The sequence below is a fragment of the Lygodium microphyllum genome, chromosome 29, assembly GCF_053477565.2.
Source record: "Lygodium microphyllum isolate KBCC chromosome 29, Lygodium_microphyllum_v1.1.10, whole genome shotgun sequence".
NCBI lineage: Eukaryota > Viridiplantae > Streptophyta > Polypodiopsida > Schizaeales > Lygodiaceae > Lygodium > Lygodium microphyllum.
The window spans coordinates 102000166-102022171 of record NC_141163.1 but is presented as its reverse complement, the minus strand read 5'-3'; the positions used below and the strand labels follow the sequence as shown (position 1 = coordinate 102022171).

The 22006-nt window shown below is 44.3% G+C and overlaps 1 protein-coding gene across 1 annotated transcript in view; it reads right to left on the bottom strand.

The window, feature by feature from the left end:
- LRS1 (Transducin/WD40 repeat-like superfamily protein) overlaps positions 1–22006 on the bottom strand; it is a 56205-nt gene that overhangs the window by 8916 nt on the left and 25283 nt on the right. The window contains exons 11-16 of the mRNA XM_087671272.1: positions 12802–12897; positions 12647–12712; positions 12396–12434; positions 12168–12302; positions 9852–10213; positions 9289–9382 (exon numbers count right to left, since the gene is read on the bottom strand). Of these exons, the coding sequence (XP_087527398.1) occupies positions 9289–9382; positions 9852–10213; positions 12168–12302; positions 12396–12434; positions 12647–12712; positions 12802–12897 (792 nt within the window). The remainder of the gene's footprint in view (positions 1–9288; positions 9383–9851; positions 10214–12167; positions 12303–12395; positions 12435–12646; positions 12713–12801; positions 12898–22006) is intronic.

Sequence of the window (22006 nt, the reverse complement as noted above, 5' to 3'; positions counted from 1 at the left end):
AGATCAGTACGGCAAGGCTGCCCACTAGCCCCGTATCTGTTCCTACTCTTTGCAGAGGCGATGTCTCACTTCCTCACATCACCTGTGAGTAGGTTACACGGCCTCCGCCTTCCAGTGAGAAAGGAGACGGAGTTGTTAGACTCAAGAGTATGCAGATGATATAGCACTTTACATGGAGGACAATGAGTTGATGCTGGAGAGGGTGAGACTAGCTCTCGAGGTATTCTGTACTGCAGCAAGAGCGAAAATCAACTGGCGGAAGTCGATTGGTTTCCTTGCAGACCCGGACTTCAGTACGAAGTGGAGCATCCACTTGGGATTTAGATGGGTGTGCAGAGGGCAGACCGTCCGCTACCCAGGGTTCCAGGTGGGACTCAACATCACCCCCGCCCAGCAGTTTCTCCCAGTCCTCGACTCTATTCGGAGGAAGCCAACCTATTGGAATACTGCTCGCCTCCCTTGTGGGCCGAGCCCTGATGGTCAACCAAATCCTCCTAGCGACGGCTTGGTACATCGCCTCATGTTGGTGCTTCTCCTTATCCTGTGCTACTCAACTTCGCCGCATAGTGTGGAATTACCTCTGGGCCGACGGTTCCGGGGACTCTCGAGCCGAGGTGGCGTGGGCGACCATCATCCGGCATCGGTCAGAGGGAGGGCTTGTGTTCATTGACCCAAAGTATCAGAATATGGCCCTTTTGGGCAACCTTGTAGTCCGGGTCTCACACCAGGAGGACCTGGAAGGTCCTACTGCAAGAGGGCCTCTACGAGTGCAGCCCGAGGCTTAGCAAGGATTGGAGACCGTCCTTGAGATGGATCTTCACAACGGCCCAGATAAACCCCCCCCCCCCAAGATCCCCCTTATTACATAGCTTACTTCCTGTGTGGCAAGGCCTCCATAAGGCCCTAATTCAGAGTCCCCCCAGGTTGCCAGGAGGAGATAGACTGTCAACCGGTGATCTGGAACCCCCAAGTCAGAGATCAGGAGGGGGTACAGATTGGCAAGTACCCCCACATCTAGTGGGCTGGTTGGGAGGCCGGCCCGGCTCGCACCATCAGGACCTGGCGAGAGGTGTACAGGTTGGTGGACGAGGACGTGTTGCAGCAGGCATCAGGTTGCCAAAGAGGAGTTGAGTTAAGGAGAAGGGAGATTGACGCAGCAATACGTCAGGAGTGGCTTGGCCCCCTGGCATGAGAGCCAAGGAGATATGGGCCGCTAAGTTTTCACCAACAAATATCCCCCTACAGGTGGCAGGCAGAATAGGTGGCGCCCCGCAAGGGACTTTCTTCACCGTTTAGGAGGGGGGACGCCTGGCCCTTGGCACAGGACAGCAAGATGAGGGGATAGCTACCCTTTTGTGGAGAAGGATTTGGGTGGTGGGCCTTCAGAGGAAGACATGGCGACTGAACCTCTATGTTTTCTAGGAGGAGCTCAAGGAGTGACACCTTTGGATCTGGGAGGGCAGACCACTTAATGAGCTGGAGTGGGATCCAGGAGAGTAGCTATGGCCGGCCACTACGGTGGCCAAGAAGCCACCAACGTTCCTAGAGAATAGAGCCAAGATTGGCAGACACGTGCTGATGTAGGAGGACATGGACTGAGCGTCGTTGCGTAGTAGAACTGGACGGAGCACAACATCACGGATGCTTTCCGACAGACTTTCTAGCGCTGCCTATGGGACAGCTGGAGGCCGAGGAGAGTATCATATTTCATATGGTTGGTGGCACATGGAGGCCTGGCGGTAGGGAGTTGGTTAGCCCAGATGCAGAAGGATGGAGGATGTAAACGTTGCACATAGCAGCTTCTGAAAACTCCAAAGCACTGCCTCTAGTTGTGTGAGGCGGCGTACCTAGTGTGGAGAGAAGCATGCTGCATCCTTCGCCGCATAGCACCCAGCCTTGGATGTATCTCATGGGGAGCTTTCTGCTGGCAGGCAGCCAGCCAAGGTCGTCACCTTCTGTATGAGGCTGGGATACAGGACACGATCTTCCTTATTGAAGTTGAGTCGTGTGCAGTAGCTGGCTTGGAGGCTCTACCCATCCGCCGAGTATTGGACCCCACAGCAGACTGCTTTGAGATATAGGAGATCGTAGGGAGTCTCTCTAGATGAAAAATCTGGAAGGCGCGATGTCAAGAGGTTTTTGGAGCAGAGAGACTTTCTGTACAAGCGACTTTGGCAGAGCTTTGGACCTCCATCGTCCACTCCCTTCGCGGCCGATGGGACCAGGTGTAGGGTGAGTAACGAGCTCTCGTCAAGAGCTCCGTCTTCACTTCATGTACACTTGGGGCTATCTGGACTTGTTTTTCGTAATACAGGCAAGCACCCCCAAATGGCAATACACCCCCTCTCCATGGCTTCTTGTCCCCCATTCCCCCTAGACCACTCTAAGAGGCTTGTATATTTTATATTTCTATGACTTTGTATCAGCTCCAACTAGTCTGTTGAGTAGGAGCACTTCTTCGTATTCAAGGTTTTTCTGAAGTAATATAATTAGCCACACTTTATTTGCAAAAAAAAGATGAGCCTAGAAAGAAACAATTGCCACTAGTGGAGTGACGTGAATCATAATCACCAGCCCAATCAGAATCACTGTAAGCATGTAACTGTAATGGTCCCCCCTTGGCATAAAGCAATCCAAGAGATCTAATACCCTGCAAGTAACGGAAGACATAGTTAACAGCTTGCCAATGTGACATGCATGGCTGATGCATATATCTGCTCAAGGCTGAAACTGCAAACTGTATGTCCGGCCTAGGGTTGCATAGGTAAATAAGACATCCAACTGCTGGAGCATATATGTGTATATCAAACAAATCACTATCATCATGTAATGGCAGCTTTAGTCCAGGTTCCATTGGTGTACAGATTGGCTTGCAATCCTGTAAGCCAAACTTCTCAAGAATTTTACCAATGTATCTTGACAGTGATAAACCAATACCTCTAGCATCATGTATGAACTGAATGCCCAAGTAATAATGCAAAGACCCCAAGTCTAACATGTCAAAAGTTTGCTGCAAATTTTGTTTAAATGCTGAGATCTGATCAGCATGTGTCCTTGTAAGCAAGAGATCATCAACATAAAGGCAAATGATCAACATGGATCCCCCCTCTTTACATACGTAAAGGGTAGACTCAGATGAGCTGTTTATAAACCCTTGGCTAAGCAAGAAAGCATCTATCTTTGCATACCAAGCTCTAGGAGCTTGTTTCAAACCATATAAAGCTTTTTTCAGCTTGCAAACCAAGTGTTCCGATCCCTCAACTGCAAAACCAATAGGCTGATGTACATATACTTCCTCATGAAGTTCCCCATGCAAAAATGTAGTTTTAATATCCAACTGATGCAGAGTCCATCCATAATGGGCAGCCAAAGCAACCATAGACCTAACGGTCGTCATGCGGAAAGTAGAAGCAAATGTCTCCTCATAGTCAATGCCTTTCTTCTGTGCATAGCCTTTAGCTACAGGCCTTGCCTCATATTTGTCAAAGGAACCATCTGCATTTCGTTTTAGCTTGTAGACCCATTTTGTTCCAATGGCTTTCCTCCCAAAGGTAAAAGACACTAAATCCCATGTTTGATTCTTGGATATAGAATCCAATTCAGCTTGCATTGCTGCCATCTAATGAACACTCTATTGTGCATCCTCAAAACATTCAGGCTCCTCATCATCAAGGGTGCTTGTTACCATAACAAACTCCGTGGTATGTGCAGTATCATGCATACGAGCTTGCCTTCTAGTACGACCAGCCATGGGTGCATCCAGATGACTATTTTTCATAGTCTGTAAGTACCATCTAGGCATTTGTCTTGCCTCCTGACCATAGTACCCCGAAATGGCGTTTCGGGGCTGCTGAAACAGACCGGCCATTTCGAACCGAAACAGAAACGGCAGACCAGCATTTCGGCATCCTACAATCCATTTTGAGGCACTCCAGTTTCTCCCCCTCCTCCTCCTCCTCTTCTTATTCTTCTTCTTCGCATCGGATCCATATTGGAGGCACATCACTCCAATCAAGGGATACGAGAGCTCCAACCGATCAAAGAAGTGGCGGTGCAACTATTGTGGATTAGAGAAATCAAGAAGAATAACGCGAGTGAAAGACTACTTGGCCGGGCTTTGTTGTTTAGACTACAGTTGCCAGCTGTTCATTGATGTTGATATTTATTACTCAATAGTTACTAGAGTCTAGAGACTAGTAAATAGTGCTCAGTGCTCAGTGGACTTTGGAGTTTTGACAGATTATTCACATGATGTAGTTACATGTATCATTGTATCTGGATTTCACTTATTATGCATCTTGATTATTGTTCCATTGTTCTTGATATTAGTCTTCACTGCCCTTTAGATCATAGATGATTCATGAGTCATAAATTATAATTCATTTTGTTACCTTAAGTTTTGAAAATTGAGTCTTAACTGTGTTAAGCTGTCTTAAGTTTCAACCATTGAGTTTTGACTCTTCAATCTTCACTCGTGAGTCATGCCATGTGTAATGAATCAAGATTTCAATCATATGACATGAAGACTCAAAGTTCTATATGAAATTTGGGTACATGTTATTGCAGGCATTAATATATTTATATACCCACATAATACTATATTTATTTTAGTGTACAATCCAAAATGCCGTTTCTCCATTTCCAAAATTTGGCCAAAACTCCGAAACTCTGGTTTTTTCCATTTCCCTTTCCCCCGTTTCCGAAACTCCCCCGTACTATGCTCCTGACTGTGCATAAGCTCTTGCTGAATTTCAATTTCAGCACTTTACTGAATATTCAGATCAGCCAATGGCTGATTTTCTACATCTTCCAACGGAACAGCTAGCTGAACATTGAGTTCACTTGCTGAAACTCCAGCTAAATCACCAAATGTAATGGGCAGCAGCCCTTCAAATACATCACGGGCAGCCTGATATGTGTCTAAACCAGCAAGGGACAATTCTGATTTTTCATCAAATAGTACATCCCTACTAACAAACACCTTTTTAGAGACAGGATCATATAGTCTGTAACCTTTGCTTTCACTACTATATCCCACAAAAATGCATTTGACAACCTTGTTATCCAACTTTTTTCTGAGTACCTATGGAATGTGTGCATATGCAAGACACCCAAAGGTATGAAAGTGTCCAACAGAAGGTTTCCGGCTGTTCCAAGCCTCAAAAGGTATAATTTTCTTTAACGCTTTGGTAGGGCATCTGTTCAAAACATGGCAAGCACACATGACAGCTTCCATCCAAAACCTGTGTGGCAAGCTCTTTGCTTTCAGCATACATTTGGCCATCTCCATGAGTGACCAATTCTTCCTCTCTACAACCCCATTCTGCTATGGAGTATAAGCAGTAGTATACTAATGGACAATGCCCTTTTGCTTCAAAAAGGAATTTAGCATAGAGGACATGTATTCCCCCCCTCGATCCGAACAAAGAGTCTTAATTTTACAACCAGATTGATTCTCAACAAGTGCAACAAAAGCCAAGAATGCATCATACACTTCTAACTTTTTGACCAAAGAGTAGACCCAACAAAATCGAGTAAAGTCATCAATAAAAGTCACAAAATAATAACATCCAACCAATGACTTTGTTTGCATAGACCCACATACATCTGAATGCACTAACTACAACCTAGCTGTTGCTCTAAAAGCAACATCACAAGGAAACGAAAAATGATGCATTTTTCCCAAAATACATCCTTTGCATAAATGCTCAGGAGGTTTCTCCAATAGCGGTAATCCATCTAGCATCTATGTACACTATAAGAGCATCAAGCTACCAAAGTTCACATGCCCCATCCTAGCAGGTCATAACTCTGTCTGTATCATAGCACGAGTAAGAGTGGATGCCAAGTACGCTGACTGATCAACTGAAAGAGCATCCAACTCGTATAACCCATGACATAAAGTGTCTGCTGTCAAAACCAAAGTCATGTGTTCTTTGTCTCTCACCATACATCTATCATCATCAAATGTGACCTCCAATCCACAACGTGCCAAAGAAGAAATAGAGAGCAGATTCTTCTTTATGCCTGGCACAAGCAAAGCATCCTGTAAGCGAAGAATAGAGCCATCAATGGCTGTGAGTACAATCTCCCCAATACCTCTAACAAGGTATGATGCATTGTTGGCACATTGTACAGACTTGCCAATTGGAGCTGCACCAACAGAAGCAAATAAATCTCTGCGAGATGTAATATGCCTAGAAGCATCACTGTCAAAAAACCAAGTGCATGCATCCTCAATAGAGCTAAATGCTCGATCAGCCCAAGAAGTGTCATAACTATATGTGTAAAAGTAATAGCCCCTGTCTGCAACAAAGAACGCAGACTCAGTAGCAATGGAAGGAGCATCAGAAACAGACATTCTTGACTTCTTCTCCTTGGCGATGCGCTTTCTGCACTCAGTGATGTAGTAGCCTGGCTTCTTGCAATAATGGCATTTGCCCTTTTTGGCTTGCATGCCCCCTTGTTTTTCACTTGTCTGTGATGTGCCAAAAGTCCCAAAGCTCTACAGAGCATTCTTTACTTGGCTGCCTTTGCCCTTCTATCTAGCCATAAAAGCCTACTCAGAGGTTATGGCATCCACACCACTATTTCTTCTTATTTGCTCCTCCTCTAGAAGCAAACTGACTAACTGAAGAAAAGTGATCAGCTATGCGGCAATCCTCATGATGAGGTTTAAGGCCGTATAAAAAGCCAAGTATGAAGGAGGTAATGAGTTCAATGTAGTAGATATCATCTGTGCATCCGAATAGTACTCATCACCATTCATGAGTTGCTCGCACAAGTCTTGAATTTTGTTCAAGTGATCCTGAATAGAATCACCCTCATCCATTTTCAATGTCTCTAGCTCTTTCTTTAAAAAAGAGATGTGAGTCTCATTCTTTCCTGCAAACATTTACTCCAAAGTTAGCCAAGCTTCTCGTGAAGAAGCTGTTGAACAAATATGGGGGATGATGGACCGATGAACTGCCAATGCAATCAGCGACAAAGCCTGTGCATGCCGTGTATCCCATGCTTTTTGAGGAGTTGATCTTTGGGAAAGTGGCTGAAGTGGAGCATGCTAAGGTGCCCGTTGTGCACGTCCTCCTGGAGGAGGAGTAGCTGGAGCCACAACTCCGGGACTAACTTCTTCTCCATTGACATAATCCCAAAGATTTTTCGCCACAAGCACATTCTTCATCATGAAGGACCAAAGTGAGTAGTTATTACCATCTAATCTATCCTCCTTGGACACATAGATAAAGACATCTCCTCCCTAATTTGCCATGATAATCAATTACCAAAAGAAGCAAAAGAGCAATGTCCAAGCTGGACCAAACTGGAAATCTCATAATTTCCAAAAATTGCAAGAAATAAAGTTTTGCAATTAGTACACTAAGGTGCACTCTGTCAACATTGTCTGTAATGCACGCAATCCAAGGTGCATTCAGTGTTTATCAACAAAATCCCCAAAATTTCTTGCCCCAAATGTGTCCAAAACAGTCTATCAATGAATGAAACTGCAGTACATATGCCAATGTCCTCAAAAAACACAAAAGCCCCAAAATGTCTGATAAATTTGCCTAGAAATTTGCATCCACCGTGTCTGGGACACGTATCCACAATTTTGTGTCTGCTTGGGTAAAAACCCCCCTCTTCCAGAAATTGATTTTGGAATAAAAATGTACTTTTTTCTTCTTTTTCTTTTTTAAATTACCCGGCAGACGGGTGGCCTGAGTAGGTGGCGAGCTACAGAGGCAGCACTGCACACAAACGGGCGGCGTTGGCCACAGGCGGGTATGCAACGCTCAGCAAGCGGGAGCAAGAGGCGCTTTAGACGGAACTAGCGGGAGCTAGAGGCGCTTCAGACAGGACTGGCGAGAGTTTACTCAAGTGCAGGCGGCGTTTTAGGTAGCATGACTGACAGGCGGCGCAGGGCAGAACGCTGATGGACAGCTGGCATGGCGAGCACTGCCACAGACGGCTTTCAGGCGAGCTTCCAGTGCTTTCAGGCAAGCTGGCAGTCGAGTTGGCAGTGCAGGATGCAACACTGCAGGTGCTGTGGGAGAGGCTCAAGGGTGTAGCACAGGTGCTGAAGGCAGACGTAGCCTAGCGGGAGCAAGACGGCCTACATGTGCTGGTGGCTGCTGTGGCAACCTGGAGGTCTGTGGCGACAGGAGGCAAAGCTGGACTGAGCAAGAAGCTCCCCGGAGGCTGAGCGGAACCTGAGCTAAGCTGAACAGAGCCAAAGCTCTGATACCAAATGTGAGATGGAGACAGAATTGAAATCAGCACAGAAATCAATAGACAGTGTGAGAGTGAGGCACGACACCCAATGCAATAGACTGAAAGAGTGTAAACTGAAAGTACGAGGTACAATCCTTAAACCTTAGGGTTGTAGGGGGTGTTCACACCCGAACACGATAAGTGCCCGTAAGTGTGTGACATAAGCACATATGAAATAAGACCATGCGTCTAGGGGAAAAAACCTCTCATACCCAGAGAAAAGTGCCCTAGTGTCCTACTAATCACCGACATTCCTATGTGAGAATAGGCGTAAGTGAGGCATAAGTGAAATACCCAACATGGATACCATTTAATGTATTTTAATGAGGGCAGGCCAAAAGGGCCATGCAGCTTGAATTTGTACGTGAAGGCCCCAATGAAAATGGAATTTGCGAAATGTCAAGTTTGGATAAGTTTTGGGTTGCATGCACCTATATCTTCCATGTTGGGCTGTCTCTGTCTCATTCTGGCCTCTCTGGGGCAAATCTGAGGGTAGGGAATTGAGTAGTGGGCCAAGAGGTTGCAACTGAGCCATGAAGGACAGCAAAGAGACCTGATCTACAGACCTCTTGAAGACCCAATTTGTGCCCAAATGTGTTTTATAATTAAGAGACAATGTCAATCGATAGCTTTCATAGCTTTTTTCATTTCTTCACCAGTGTAAAGGCCGCAAATACAAGACTCCAGAGTTGGCACATATGAAAGCTGCGAGAGTTCACTACGAAAAACTGCAAGATGCGAGCCAAGCAGTTGTTTGGGGTCATGGGTATCATATCGTGCATTGTAACTCCTATTTTGATCTAGCTAGGGTGTTCAACAGGCAACAGGTTGTAAAGGATTCAGTTATGTACTTTGACAAGTATCAAACATCAAAATTTTCAGTACTGCCATAGGGGTTTGGGGAATATGAGAAAAAAATTCAGCAGGAAGGGAAGTATGCACATTATGATATAGGCACTTACTCAAAAAGAAACATATGTATGAAAAGATACAATTCACAGAGCAAATGGAGCTTATGAGCACCTTTTGAATTCGAAGTATTCGAGGAGCACTCAGCTTCCCTTGTGTAAGCACTTGAACAGTGGTCCCCTCAGCTGGCTGTAGATAAAAGCTGCACCTGCATTTTGCCAAGAATAGTAGCCTTTATCAGAGAACAAAAACAGAATCAAGCAGACTTTCAGATCTTGAGACATCAATTTATGTATTGCCATCTGGAAAGGGTCAGGTACAAATGAAGACTAAAAGATGCACCACCTATGTATGCATCAACATAGAACAGGGAAAGTATACCGTGGACTAAACAAGTGAAATAGATGCCATGGCTCATACTATCAGATATTTTTAATAGGTTCTTTCCAAAGCAAGTATATGAAACCTCAGCCCACAGCACAGCATGCCGGAATCTTGAAAAAATATATTGATCCTAAAGCATGAAGTGCAGAACCATAACTAGATACATTCCTCAGATCACCACCAAACTTTACATTTCTTTGGGTGTTGTAAATCACTTTTAATAAATGAAGAGGGAACAGAAGTACAAAAACTTCAGAAAAATGCATGCAAAGAAAGTTCTGCTCAGAAAGTACTTTGCATTCTCCCTTGGGGGATATCTGCCATGCAGCAAACAGTCTAAGCACCACGAAGGCAGATCTTTTTCATCCTCTGAGCCATCCAAATCAGTAATCTTTTTGCGCCATGGACCTCCCTGAGACCCCTCTGTGATGATGGAAGGTGGAGATGAGGTTGAAAACTCAAAAGCCGGGTGCACGATTGGATTGTGATTTTCAGCAACCATATAGGCATCTGAATTAGAACCTCTACCACCAGCATGATTCCCATGTCCGCTTACAGGATCTCCATTAGCAACTGGTACTGCTGTGGCCCTCAGCCGTCTGCGGGTCAGCCAATGACTGAATAGCCCACGTATCGTCTCCTGACCTAGATTCAGCTGCATTTGCAAAACAGTCATTTCCACCCACAAAAGCATAAGCAAATGATGGGCTAAATAGAGCAGAGGACGTGTTCATCTTTAAATTTGTGAAAAGCATTTGGCAAATTAATAGGTAGTTAATTTCTCAACTTAGAAGTAGGATAGTGAACAACAAGGCCACAGCATGCATTTTCATTTGCCCAAGTGCGTTCACAAATTGTGAGTAATTATTCATGGATGTTAATTCCATGTCACTACTTCAGCTCATACACAATTAAGGAATTTAATTGTGTTGCAGATCAAGTACCTGACGTGGATGAGATGTAAAGACAATTACTGCCAAACAGAGAATATTAACTACATGGTGGGTTGAACTAGTAATCGTTTGCAACATCCTGGTCACACAGTTTGTAATAAATATTTCAGGGAAAGCCTACAGCCATCACCGTAACAAGACAAGATAGTGGTCAAAATGCGATAAGGTAACCGAGTTTGTAAATCAGTCTTAAAGACAAACCAGCTTAAAGTTGTACAAAACTCAAAACACATGATCTGACAGATATGCAGCAAGCCCAGGTACTTCTTCTTCCACCCTTCTATAGGCATATGCAACACAAAATTTGGGATGGCCTCATCCATGTTTAAAGATTTGGTCAGCATTGTTTTGAACAAGTTGCTTCATATTCCCACTCTTCTACAAGGGAATATGCACCAAATTTGAGATATGCTCCATCCATGTGTTTGAGATGCCAGACAGTGAAATGGGATTTCAGAACAGGCCTTCCACAGAAGAAGACATGGAATGTCAAGTACCAGGTTGATGGAGCTATAAAGTGTTGAATTATTCTAGACCCTTCTGTACACAACCGCTTATTACATTCTCTCTATTGATGCCTGATAAACAATACCAATAAAGGAAAGGTTCGTTTGTTCAAAGCAAAGCATTGAACTCAATTGTCAAAAAGCTGACTTAAATTGCAAAGTCAACATGAAAAAAACAGCCACGACTGTACCTGGACATGGGGCAGAATCCACAACTGAGAGTATATGAAGAAAAATAGAAAAACATTGTAACTAGGTAAAATCCAATCCACCTGATACGGAGGAGACAATCTGCAGTTTGCAGATGGCAAATGACCTAAGCATTTCTTTGATACGCAGGTATAGAAAGAGATGATGTAGCTTGGGTCTGGAGGTTGGAAAGAACATTGCTCCAAGTTCCTTCGCAGAGATGCAAGAAACAGTATCTGGTCCAGATTCCAACCGATGCCCACTTCATTGATTACTAGATCCAAATGTAGCTCCTACACCCACATGTGGCATGCCTAAGCTATACGTAAGTCTGACAAATATATTTGCAGTCAAGGCAATTACCAGTTGGCTAACAGTCATAACAGATTCAAAAATCGCCTATTGACAACAGCAGCCATAGCCTCCTTGAAGGTCACTATCATTCACAAGTTACAACTGTAAATCTGAACTTCAAGCAACTGTTGCAACAATTTACACTACTTGTGCTTCTCAGTTCAGCCCCAAGAAACAGCCCACAACATTTGCAGCCAGTGAAAGTCACACAGGCAGGTTCAACAATGCACAAACTATGACAAATCAGCCTGTATAGCATCTTATGCCACATAACGATCTCCTCAAACAACTTGGAGTGAAAACTTGCACACTTCAACAAGATTTATAAAACAGCCCAGGGAAAACCTCAAATTGGAAAGTATGTCAAGATTGAGCCTAAGCAAGAAGCATATGGAACTGCAAAAATTTGAAACAGAACTCATAACAATCTCTTCATTTGTAAAGAATGTGCTTTCAAATCATAAAATTAAAGTTCAAGACAGAGCGTCATTCCATGCTAGTGATTCCTGGCTAAATCTATTTAATTTGGAATATTTGAGTTAAATTTAGAAATATCAATTGCCAAGTTCTCTTAATATGATCTCAAAATTTTTCTGTTCCACTTTACCTTTAGTTCTTCTGATGCACCTGGAACCTGCAGGTCTACAGCATACATCTCTGCTGAAAAGCATTGAGGAGTATCTAAGTGGACAGAAATGCTCCCCAATCTTGTGTCCATTGTGAACCACGCAGACACGCTGACCTATAATGCAAGTTTAAATCCAATTTAAGAAATCTATCTGCAGCTTTAAGTAAGGCATCTCTTCAAGTAAACTCAAGAAAAATTGCACAATACCATCTCAAATAAGTCTTTCTCCTTATCTTCGAAGGAGACCTGACAAATTGAATGTCCAAGCAGTGTTACAGCTTTGATTAAAATAAAGATATACTGATCCTCACTTAACTGTGAGTAACAGCCAATTTCCAGTTCAAATCCTTAGTCTCATTATGCTGCAGCCAAAATATCAGTATAGGCCTAAACTGCCAACAAAAAAGTAGAAATGTTAAAAGAGAAAGTCAAAGCAAGTAAGAATCAAGTTGTTTTACCTTGCCGTAGTCAGCAATCACTGCTCCCCGTGTAATTTCCCACAGTTTCACATAACCGGCAGCATCCTAAGGAAAAGTGATGCAGATATTAGAAAGCGAGCTGAATTGCTGAGAGTTGCAAATTTTGACTAGACAAAATCAAAACAAACACTAACCTTTGTCAAGACATGTCGTCTATCATTCAAGATTGTGTGCCGAACAATCCCTGGTGTACCGAGAATGGTGCAAGATGGCTCCATGTTTAATGGAACCTGTACAACAATTAAAAAAGATAATCTTGGACTTGACTTTACTCTGTGCTAGTGCAAAACCAAAACCCATCTGCATCCTCTGCAAGCCACAAGATGCAGCAATGCAACAGAATGTCTCTAAGGCACGTAAATATAAATACGTTCGTGAGCTAACAGTCTGTTTAAAGTAAAAATAATTCACTTGGTAGAAAAATGCATGTTGACAGAATCAAAGTTTCAAAAGAAAAACCAACCAGATAAGAAAGTTTGTTTAAAGCAACACAGGAGATCTTAGAATAGGTCCTTCATAATGTAACAAATGTTTGAGCCATACATCAGTTTCCACGGGTATTAGATGAGACATTAAAATTTGTTCCCCCCTTCTTGTCTGCTTTGGCACTCATTTGTTCATGTAGTTCTATATGTGAACCTGTAGAGGTCCATGAAAAAGTTTTTCTTAATTCCAAGGTCACATTTGCAGTTATGGTGCGTTAAGGGTTTGACTTAAATGGGATTGCATGAAGTTTCCATACTCATGTAGCATAGATCAACAACAGGGCAGACCATCACATGTGCTGAAGTGTGGGTGTGTAGTTATTTACACAGAAAACAAATACTATGAGCATGCATATGCTTGGGGGGAGCCGCCCCAAAAGAGAGTGCTAGCGAGCGAGCGAGCAAGCGAGAGAGAGAGAGAGAGAGAGAGATTTACGAAAAAAGAGAGAGAGAGAGAGAGAGAGAGAGAAAGGTATGTTAACATCTGCAAAAACCCAAAGTGACATATAGACCTGTGAATGTAGTAGAAGTGACATGATGTCCCATAATGAAGTACTAGATAAAATGGAGTCAAAGCTAAATAAAATCAGATCATGTCTACTCAGTAGATATGACTCAGTCTGACAAGTAGTTCTAGCTAAGCCTACTCCTGGAAAGTGTTGCAATCAAGTTGCCACTACAGTGTAAAGCAGATCTGCCATGGGGTGCTTCCTCCACTGCTCCCAGTCATCAAGGCTTGTGCGTCTAGGTGGATGCCTCCTATGGCAGGTGATGATGGCTTGGATCTGGAGAGTCGGAGACTGAAGGCAACGGGGTCATCTCCGTAGGTCATTGGCATCTTGTCTAGCACAAAGTTTCAATTTGCACCAAGGTAACTCCTTGTGAGAATGGCCTGACAAGGCATTTCTGATCCTCAACACCCCATGATCCACTGTAATGGACCAAAGCTGTCTCGAAAAGACATCCCCTAATCTTGTACTATACAGTGCAGTGGCATGTAGTGATCCTCAATCTCTGTTTCTATCCCACATATATGGCAGATGTGATCCTCCATTGTGATGCCCTCATATCCCCCTATCTCTGTCCTCAGCTAATATGAGGAGGAGCAGGTCCGGCCAATAGCATATCTAAGGCCATGTGACAAGTGCATGTCACAAAATGGGACGGGAACGAGGAACAGGGGATGGGGAGGAATGTCCGTCACTTGTGACTATATAGTCACATGGAATGGGACGTGGATGGAAAGAAGCTACCGTCTCTCCAATCTTCAAGTCCAAAAATGGCCATCACTTGTGACTATGGTGTCTACATAGGCTCATTGTGTGATAAAAGCACCCTCTAAGAGGTGTAAGGAGTATTTGATAGAGAATCATCCTCGTACCTAGTTTCTATGGGGGACTCACCCAAGTCCTATCTCATAATATCCATCCTAATCACTCAATTCATTTCAAGATGGTTAAGCTCCAACTAGAGGCAATCACGGCTATATCCAAATGGAGGGATCAATCCTCATCCCATGTGAGCTCAAAAAAAGTCACACATACCAAAAATGGCTATCACCCTCTACCACTAACTGCCTGAAGGACCCATGTGCCAAGTGAGGCAATCTTTATTGTGGGAGCACCCATAGTCATTGGCAGAAAGTCAGCACCTAGAAGAGAGCCTCTATGACCATTGGTGTGGCACTTAGTCGAGCTTTGATGATCTCATGGGGTGTTGACAACTTACTCGGTATCCTACAAGCTATCATAACTAGTGGCCTCTCCATGGGCTGCCAACCGTCGTTGGAATCTCTCTTGGTCCATTCTATCCTTTGACTCGCAAGTGGCTCTCTCCTCATGTGGTACAAGTTAGGTCCCAAAATCTCATACTCTATAGAGAAGTGTCAATGTCACCAAAGTATCAAAAAGCCATAGTTTGGTCCATGGCTCTTGAAACTACACATGGGTGCACCATCCCTCAAGCACACCAAGTTTTGCAAAGCCTCATGCCAACCTAGCTTCCACTTCCTCTCGCATGGAGAACCATTGAAGCTCAAATTAAAATATCTGTGTTATCACAGTCTGTAAGGAGTCTTTACCAAAGGTGAGCTACTACTCTAAACGAGAGAGAGAGAGAGAGAGAGAGAGAGAGAGAGAGAGAGAGAGAGAAGAGGGGGGGGGGGGGGGGGGGGGGGGGCACTAAGATGCTGCCTGTGCGCCTGAGCCTGCTGCCTTCCTGTGACCTGCAGCCCTCATTCCTGAAAGCGCGTGCACCTGGGCATCTGCAGCACCATTGATCTGCTGTCGCGTGCACCTGTTGTGCCTGCAGAATGGAGGGAGTGAGAGATAGTCTCTTGAGGGACTTCGCCTCTGACTGCCCTGCTGTTTCACAACCCTGCAGGCTCCTGTTCAGCAGACAGACATGGCCTGTAGGCCTGTAGAGATACAGACAACCAGCCCTGCAAAGACACTGTCCAGCTGAGCTTCACTAAGGCAAGTCAGATTATATACTGCATAAGCACAGAGTCCACGAGACCTGCTGTCACACATGTGCAGTCACAGGCACATGTGACCTGCTGTCACGTGCATGCAGTCACAAGGACATGGTCACAGACCAAGACCACCATGACCTCTAAGAGAGGTACGCTGCTCTGCAGTCGGTAAAGAGAACTTCACGACCCCTGCATGGTCAGGCATTTGTGCAGGTTTACAGTCCACCCATGAGTGAATCTTCGCAGTCTATCACACAAAAAAGAGACTCCAGCAGACCTGTATGCAGACAGCAGGCTGTGACCTACAGCAGACCGTGCAGCCCAGGGGAGTCAAGCACCAACCAGGGATGTCATCTTTTCAACACCGCAAACAGATAAAACCGTGAGGCAAAGAGTGCGAAAAACGAATCATGTCTGAGCTCAATATGGCTTTCATAGACCAGGTGGTTGATGCTTTTGTTAGAAGTCATGTGTGTCTTGTGTGGTCATCCCCTACCTGTGAGCCTCAGTCTCAGTCAAACAAGGATATTAGGAGCTCTGACATTGTTTGTCATTTTATGTGTTTTAGACACTTTAGATGGAGGACACATTGGTGTATTTCTTTTCGTGCACTTTTGGCTATTTTTTTAAAGGTTTGACCACATTTAGGGTTTTCCCTCTTTTGCACCTATGTATAGGCAACTTGCCTTCCCACTTTCATTATCCATCATTGATCCTTGGTGATCAACCAGCCTTGCTCATTCTCTCATTCCCCTACTACCATCCGGTGCCCACACTGACACATAGAGCTGCATGTTGGAGCTGACTACTGCAACCTTGTACCTTCAGCCATTGCAATCACATGGTTCCTTCTCTCTCCTGTGTTCTCCCTTTGTCTCCTCCTCTCAATGTTCACTTTCCTCTTTCTATTGCGCACTCTCACATGGTATTAGAGCCACACATGGGACCCGGAGATCTTGAAGAGGAGCGTGTTGTCCGTGACGAAACTTGTTGGGCGTCTTCTACACATGCTGCAAATATTGCATTTGGAGTCAAATAGGGCAAGGTAGCCTGTTTCCAGCCCTTTTCTTTAGGGCTGCGTTTACCAAGGCAGATTTGTGTTTTGCTCCTAGGCGGCCTCTACCAGGCTTGGCAGCACCATTACTGCACCCAGGTGGTGTCAAACAGGCTGGGTGGCCATTCTATTAGCTATGCAACACCAAAACAAACCTATGTTTTCTGTAGGCAGCCCCTAGCGCAAATGCTCCAGAACCAGGCCCTATATTGCCTACGTTTTTTTGCAAGCAGCCCTCAACACACTTGCTGCAGGAATAGACCATACATTCCTTGTGTTTTCTGCAAGCAACCCCCCTGAATCTGTGTTTTGCTGCTAGGCAGCCTCCTTTCTGCTAGGCGGCAGCCTTTAAGGCTGGGCAGAATATTTGCGAGCTTGATAGCATCCTTTCTCTACTACGTTTCAAATTGGCTGGATTTTTTTGACCAGGGCAACTTCTTTTCAGTGCTAAGCGGCTTCATTTTTAGGCCAGCAGCACGGCGCATTTGTGTTTATTGCAGGTACACCATTTCCGAGCACTTCTGGTACATTACCAGCCCCTGAATTTGGCTGCGATTGTAGACTGAAGACCTATTTTCCTATGCATTTACTGCTCCCTTCCTTTGCTCGGCATTGTGTGTTCCCTTTGACATCGAATACTCCCTTAGTCCCTGCCTACCTTGCCCCAATCAATCTTCTTCAGTATCGTTGTTGCCTAATGGACCCCGATTATCCCAAGGACAACTCTAATTATTCACCTTTATTCCAATGGCAGCACTCTCTCCCGTTATATTCTTCCCAGGCTTCTAGTCCCACATTGGTATTGATGGTATCTCCTACGCATGTGCCAATCCTACCCTCTCTCTCCGCATCCAACAAGCTGGATGGGACGAGCTACCCTTTATGGTCGTGCTGCACAGAGTGCCTACTCAATGACTGTGACCTTTGGATTTTGTTACAATCCCTGTACCCTGACCTATCGTGGATCCTCATGATGATGTGACCACAGATTCGGTAGATTTATAGGATCAGTTGAATGCCAAAGCCCGCTCTTCTCTCCTTTTGAGTTGTACAGATTCTATGCTTGTGCATGTTTGACATCTTTGCACCGCTACAGAGATTTGGAGGAGATTGATGTCTCTCTTCCGAGTCCAAACATTTGGGCATCGCTTATCTCTTGAATTGAAGCTACAACAACTTCTATCGCAAATTTCCTTACGATGAGGGGTCACATCCAGAGGATGGAGGAGATTCAGGATGAGCTTTCATTCCTTGGTATAGACATTTCTTCGAAGGACCTAGCTATGACACTTCTCTCACACCTTCCATCATCAACATATGATGTGTTCCACACCAATCTTCTCACTTCTCGTAGCTAAGAGACTCATTTGGGAGGAGCTAGTCCCATTGGTGCTTGAGGAAGATGCGCATCACAGTGAGCCAGATTCTTGCGTAGTCCGTGCACATGGCCGTGCTTATGTGGTTTATCTACAAGCACAGGACAAGCTGAGTAGAAGAAAAAGAAGAGAAGTTGGAGTCATCTTTCGACTCTGATAACTTTTGTGGGGAAGCGTAGAAGATATCCCATGTGTCCTCATTGTGAGAAGACCACGCACCCCGAGGAGAAGTGCTAGAGGATATACCCACATCTTCATCTGGGAGCAAAGGGTGGATCTACATCAGAGCCTTCCTCTACCTCTACTTCGTCACCCGCTATTTCCACTGAGTTTGTGTTTCTACACATTTATCAAGTGGAGGAGCCTTCTTTAACTGTCTCTTCATATAATAGCCTGGGCTCATTGCTACTGGTGCCTCGAGTCCTATGACTCCTCGAGGTGATTTGCTGCAGGTTCTCTATCTGTCTGAGAGTATCGTCACTATTAGTGACGATTCTTCGGTGCCTATCAATAGTGTTGGCACCTTGCCTCTATTGTCTGACCATCCATCGAGCTCCATTTTTGAGTCCCTATATATTCTTAACTTGGGCTTCTCTCTCCTCTTAGCCCATGGCCTTCCCAAACTCAAGACCTGCGTTGTCTTCATCGAGCTAGCCATCTTTGTTGAGGATTCTTCTACAAGAGACACTTTTGTGACAGGTTGGTCAAAGAAGGGGCTATCTAGTATCTATGCTCCATTCCCCTTCCTTTGTACAAGGCCCTCTAAGGCAGCTTTCTCTTACTGCACTTGTTTCCAATTGTGCATTATCTATTCCATAGGTTTCATCCCATCCCCACCACCTCCTCTAGCGGTTCCCTCGTACCTCCCATACCTTTCACAGGGGGGATGCGGCTATGGATTTCCTCACCCTTTGTGTTCCAGAGAGGGCTTCCCAAGATCGTGAGGAGTTGCTTCAGGGTTTCCGATCTTCTTTGGGCCTTTCTTTTATGCAGCTAACCCTTTTCTTTGTCATCGAGCCACCATTCCCTGCCGCTTAGCCTCTAGTCCCTGGTGTTTCTATGTAGCTTATGTCACCTTTGATAGTTCCTTGCTATTGTCTCATAATTGGATTAGAGGCTTAGCTCACCCATCCCCAGCTAGAGTTTTCTAGAGTGATCCATTCGAGGCCTCTTTGTTTCCATTGACCCTTTGGTAACCTTCCGTTTGATCAGATGTTTATATGCAAGGGGGGTCTTGCTCCTTGGCTGGATGTTGACACACAAAAAGTGCATACTTTTTTTCATTGCATTGATCAATGACGGGTTTGAGATAAATGTTATAACAAGGAGTCTTTATCACAGTGGGAGATAGGGTACCGGTGATACCTTGGATCCGGCAATGGTTGACTCCCATTTAAAGGTATAATAATGTTGAAGAGGTTTCTGTGGGCCCCAAGGGTTTTTATGAGGTCATGCTTACATGACCAGTTCAAGAATCGGATGTGGATAGCAGCAAATCTCTTTGCTAAATTGGCAAAGGATCCTCAATTTACCCAATTTTTTAATGCTCCAAGGAAGGACAGCAAAGGCAATAAGAAGAAGGCGTCTTCTACACCTTCAGGACAACAAGATGCACTGAAGATAATGCTAAACCCTTCATTTGAAGCTCCCAAAGATGCTAATGAAATAAAACAGTTGGTACCTACGGGGCAAGGAATGCAAATGCAAGGCCATCACGGAAGTGCCAATCCAATGGATTTATGGCAGCCAAGCCTGCATGCTATGATGGGACAGCCAAGATATTTTGGTGGAAGCACGATTTTTCATGCTATGGTTGGACAAGGACCGCATACGGGAATGTATGGCACAAATCCCTATGGTATGCAGCAACCAATGCATGGAGTGCAAGGCCCGATGTATTTGGGTATGGCTGGAAAAATGCAAAACCCTATGTACGGCAGCATTGGCTTGATGCCTGGGGCACAAAGTAGCATATTTGGTACTGCATCTGCACCCCCAAATGCATATGGGGCTCAAGGAATGAATATCGGTCATGCAAATGCTCCGTTTGGCGTTGGTTTTGATGTAAATTCAGCAAATGCACCCTTTTTGCAGCAGCCAGTGTATGACAACTTGACACCCAAAGGGGCAGCAAACGACTATGATGAGGGTGGAAAAGGAGTGAAGTTTGAGTCCTTCAACGATGTACAAGATAGGCTGAAAGCTCTGACTTTCATTCAACAGTTTGATGCAACCTATTCAAGGGGGAACTTCACGGAGTCCTCAAAGATTCAAAAGGCAGTCACTTTCTTGAAAGGGAATGCATTACAGTGGTGGTCCACACTTTTGATGCAAGGTAGAGCACCGTCAACGTAGATACAATTCAAGCAAATGTTTGCATCGAATTGGTTGACAAGTACCTTTGAGGTAGACATCATGACAGCTTGGAATAAGCTGGATGCTAAGGAATGTAAGAATTTGGAGCAATATAATTAAGAAGTTTTGGGATGCATTGCTGCCTATTACTTCTTATCGCCCCGTACCCCTTCATGAGCAAGTGGAAAAATATGTTTGTGGGCTGCCCAAAGGAATCAAGGATTTTTGCATTAAATCCACCATATCTAGCATGTCTCAACTTACAGAAACTGCTGCTACAGCCGATGCTTTGCTATGCGGGAAGGATTCTAGCTTCCTAGAGAGTGGGGAGAAGCCGAATAAGGCTAAGAAAAGGGGCAGATCTAAAAATCAGCCTGAAAAGAGCCTAAAACAACAAAGAAAGGGCTCGAAAACATTGACACAACGTAGGGAATTGATGGCTGCAAATAAATGTTTTATTTGTGAACAGGAGAGTCACATTGCAAGGGACTGTCCCAATAGGCAGCAAGCTGGAAAAATAGAAAATTAGGGAGATTCTAAAGGAAAGAAGCCTAAAACATCAATGGGATTGGTGCTCAATGTTATTAGTGATTAGCACAATGATGATGCTACTAAGTTGTGCAGAGCATGGGGCAAAATTAGGGTTCAACATGCATTGATTTTCTTTGATAATGGTGCATGAGCCAACTTCATCTCTGTTGACATGGCCGCCCGTTTAGGGAGCCCGTCACACTGCTCATTGGAAAGCTTTGGTTTCACATACAAGGATATGTGGACAGCGAAGAGTTCTTCATTGCTCCACTTGAGGATTGTGATGTACTGCTTGGTATGCCATGGTGTCACCGTATGCATGCAGTGATTGATTCTCATGCAAAAAAAGATCACTATTCAGCATAAGGGAAAGGTACTCACACTTGATGTAAAGTTGAAAAGTAAATCTGTCCTTGTTGTATCTACAACTGCCATTTCTAAAGTAATGAAAAATCATCTTTCAACGTATTTGGTTTTTAGTAAGAATAAAGATGAGAGTGAGAATGTTGAAAACATATCTAAGTTATAGAAGAATCGCATGTCATTTCTGCAAATGTATGCTGATTGCTTCTCTCAAACACTTCCAGGTCAGCTACTGCCTAAAAGGCCAGAAGATCATGGCATAGATCTTATCCATGAAAGTAGCCCACCTAATAAGCCACCCTACAGAGTTCGTGCAGCCCAACAGGAGGAGATTATGACTTAGATAAATGAGCTATTAGAAAAAGGGTTGATTCAGCCCAGCTCATCTCCTTTTTGTTCTCCAGTGCTTTTGGTGTAGAAAAAGAATGGTTCATGGCGTATGTGCATTGATTATCATACTCTAAAAAATATCACAATAAAGAATCGCTTTCCGATCCCTCGGATCGATGACATTATGGATAGATTGCAAGGGGCAGCTATATTTAGCCATATAGATTTGAAAAGTGGGTATCATCAGATACGCATTAGACCAGAAGATGTGCCTAAGACAGCTTTTAGAACATCTTTTGGATTGCATGAGTTTCTTGTTATGCCTTTTGGACCTACGAATGCTCCTACCACTTTTAATCGGATGATGGATCG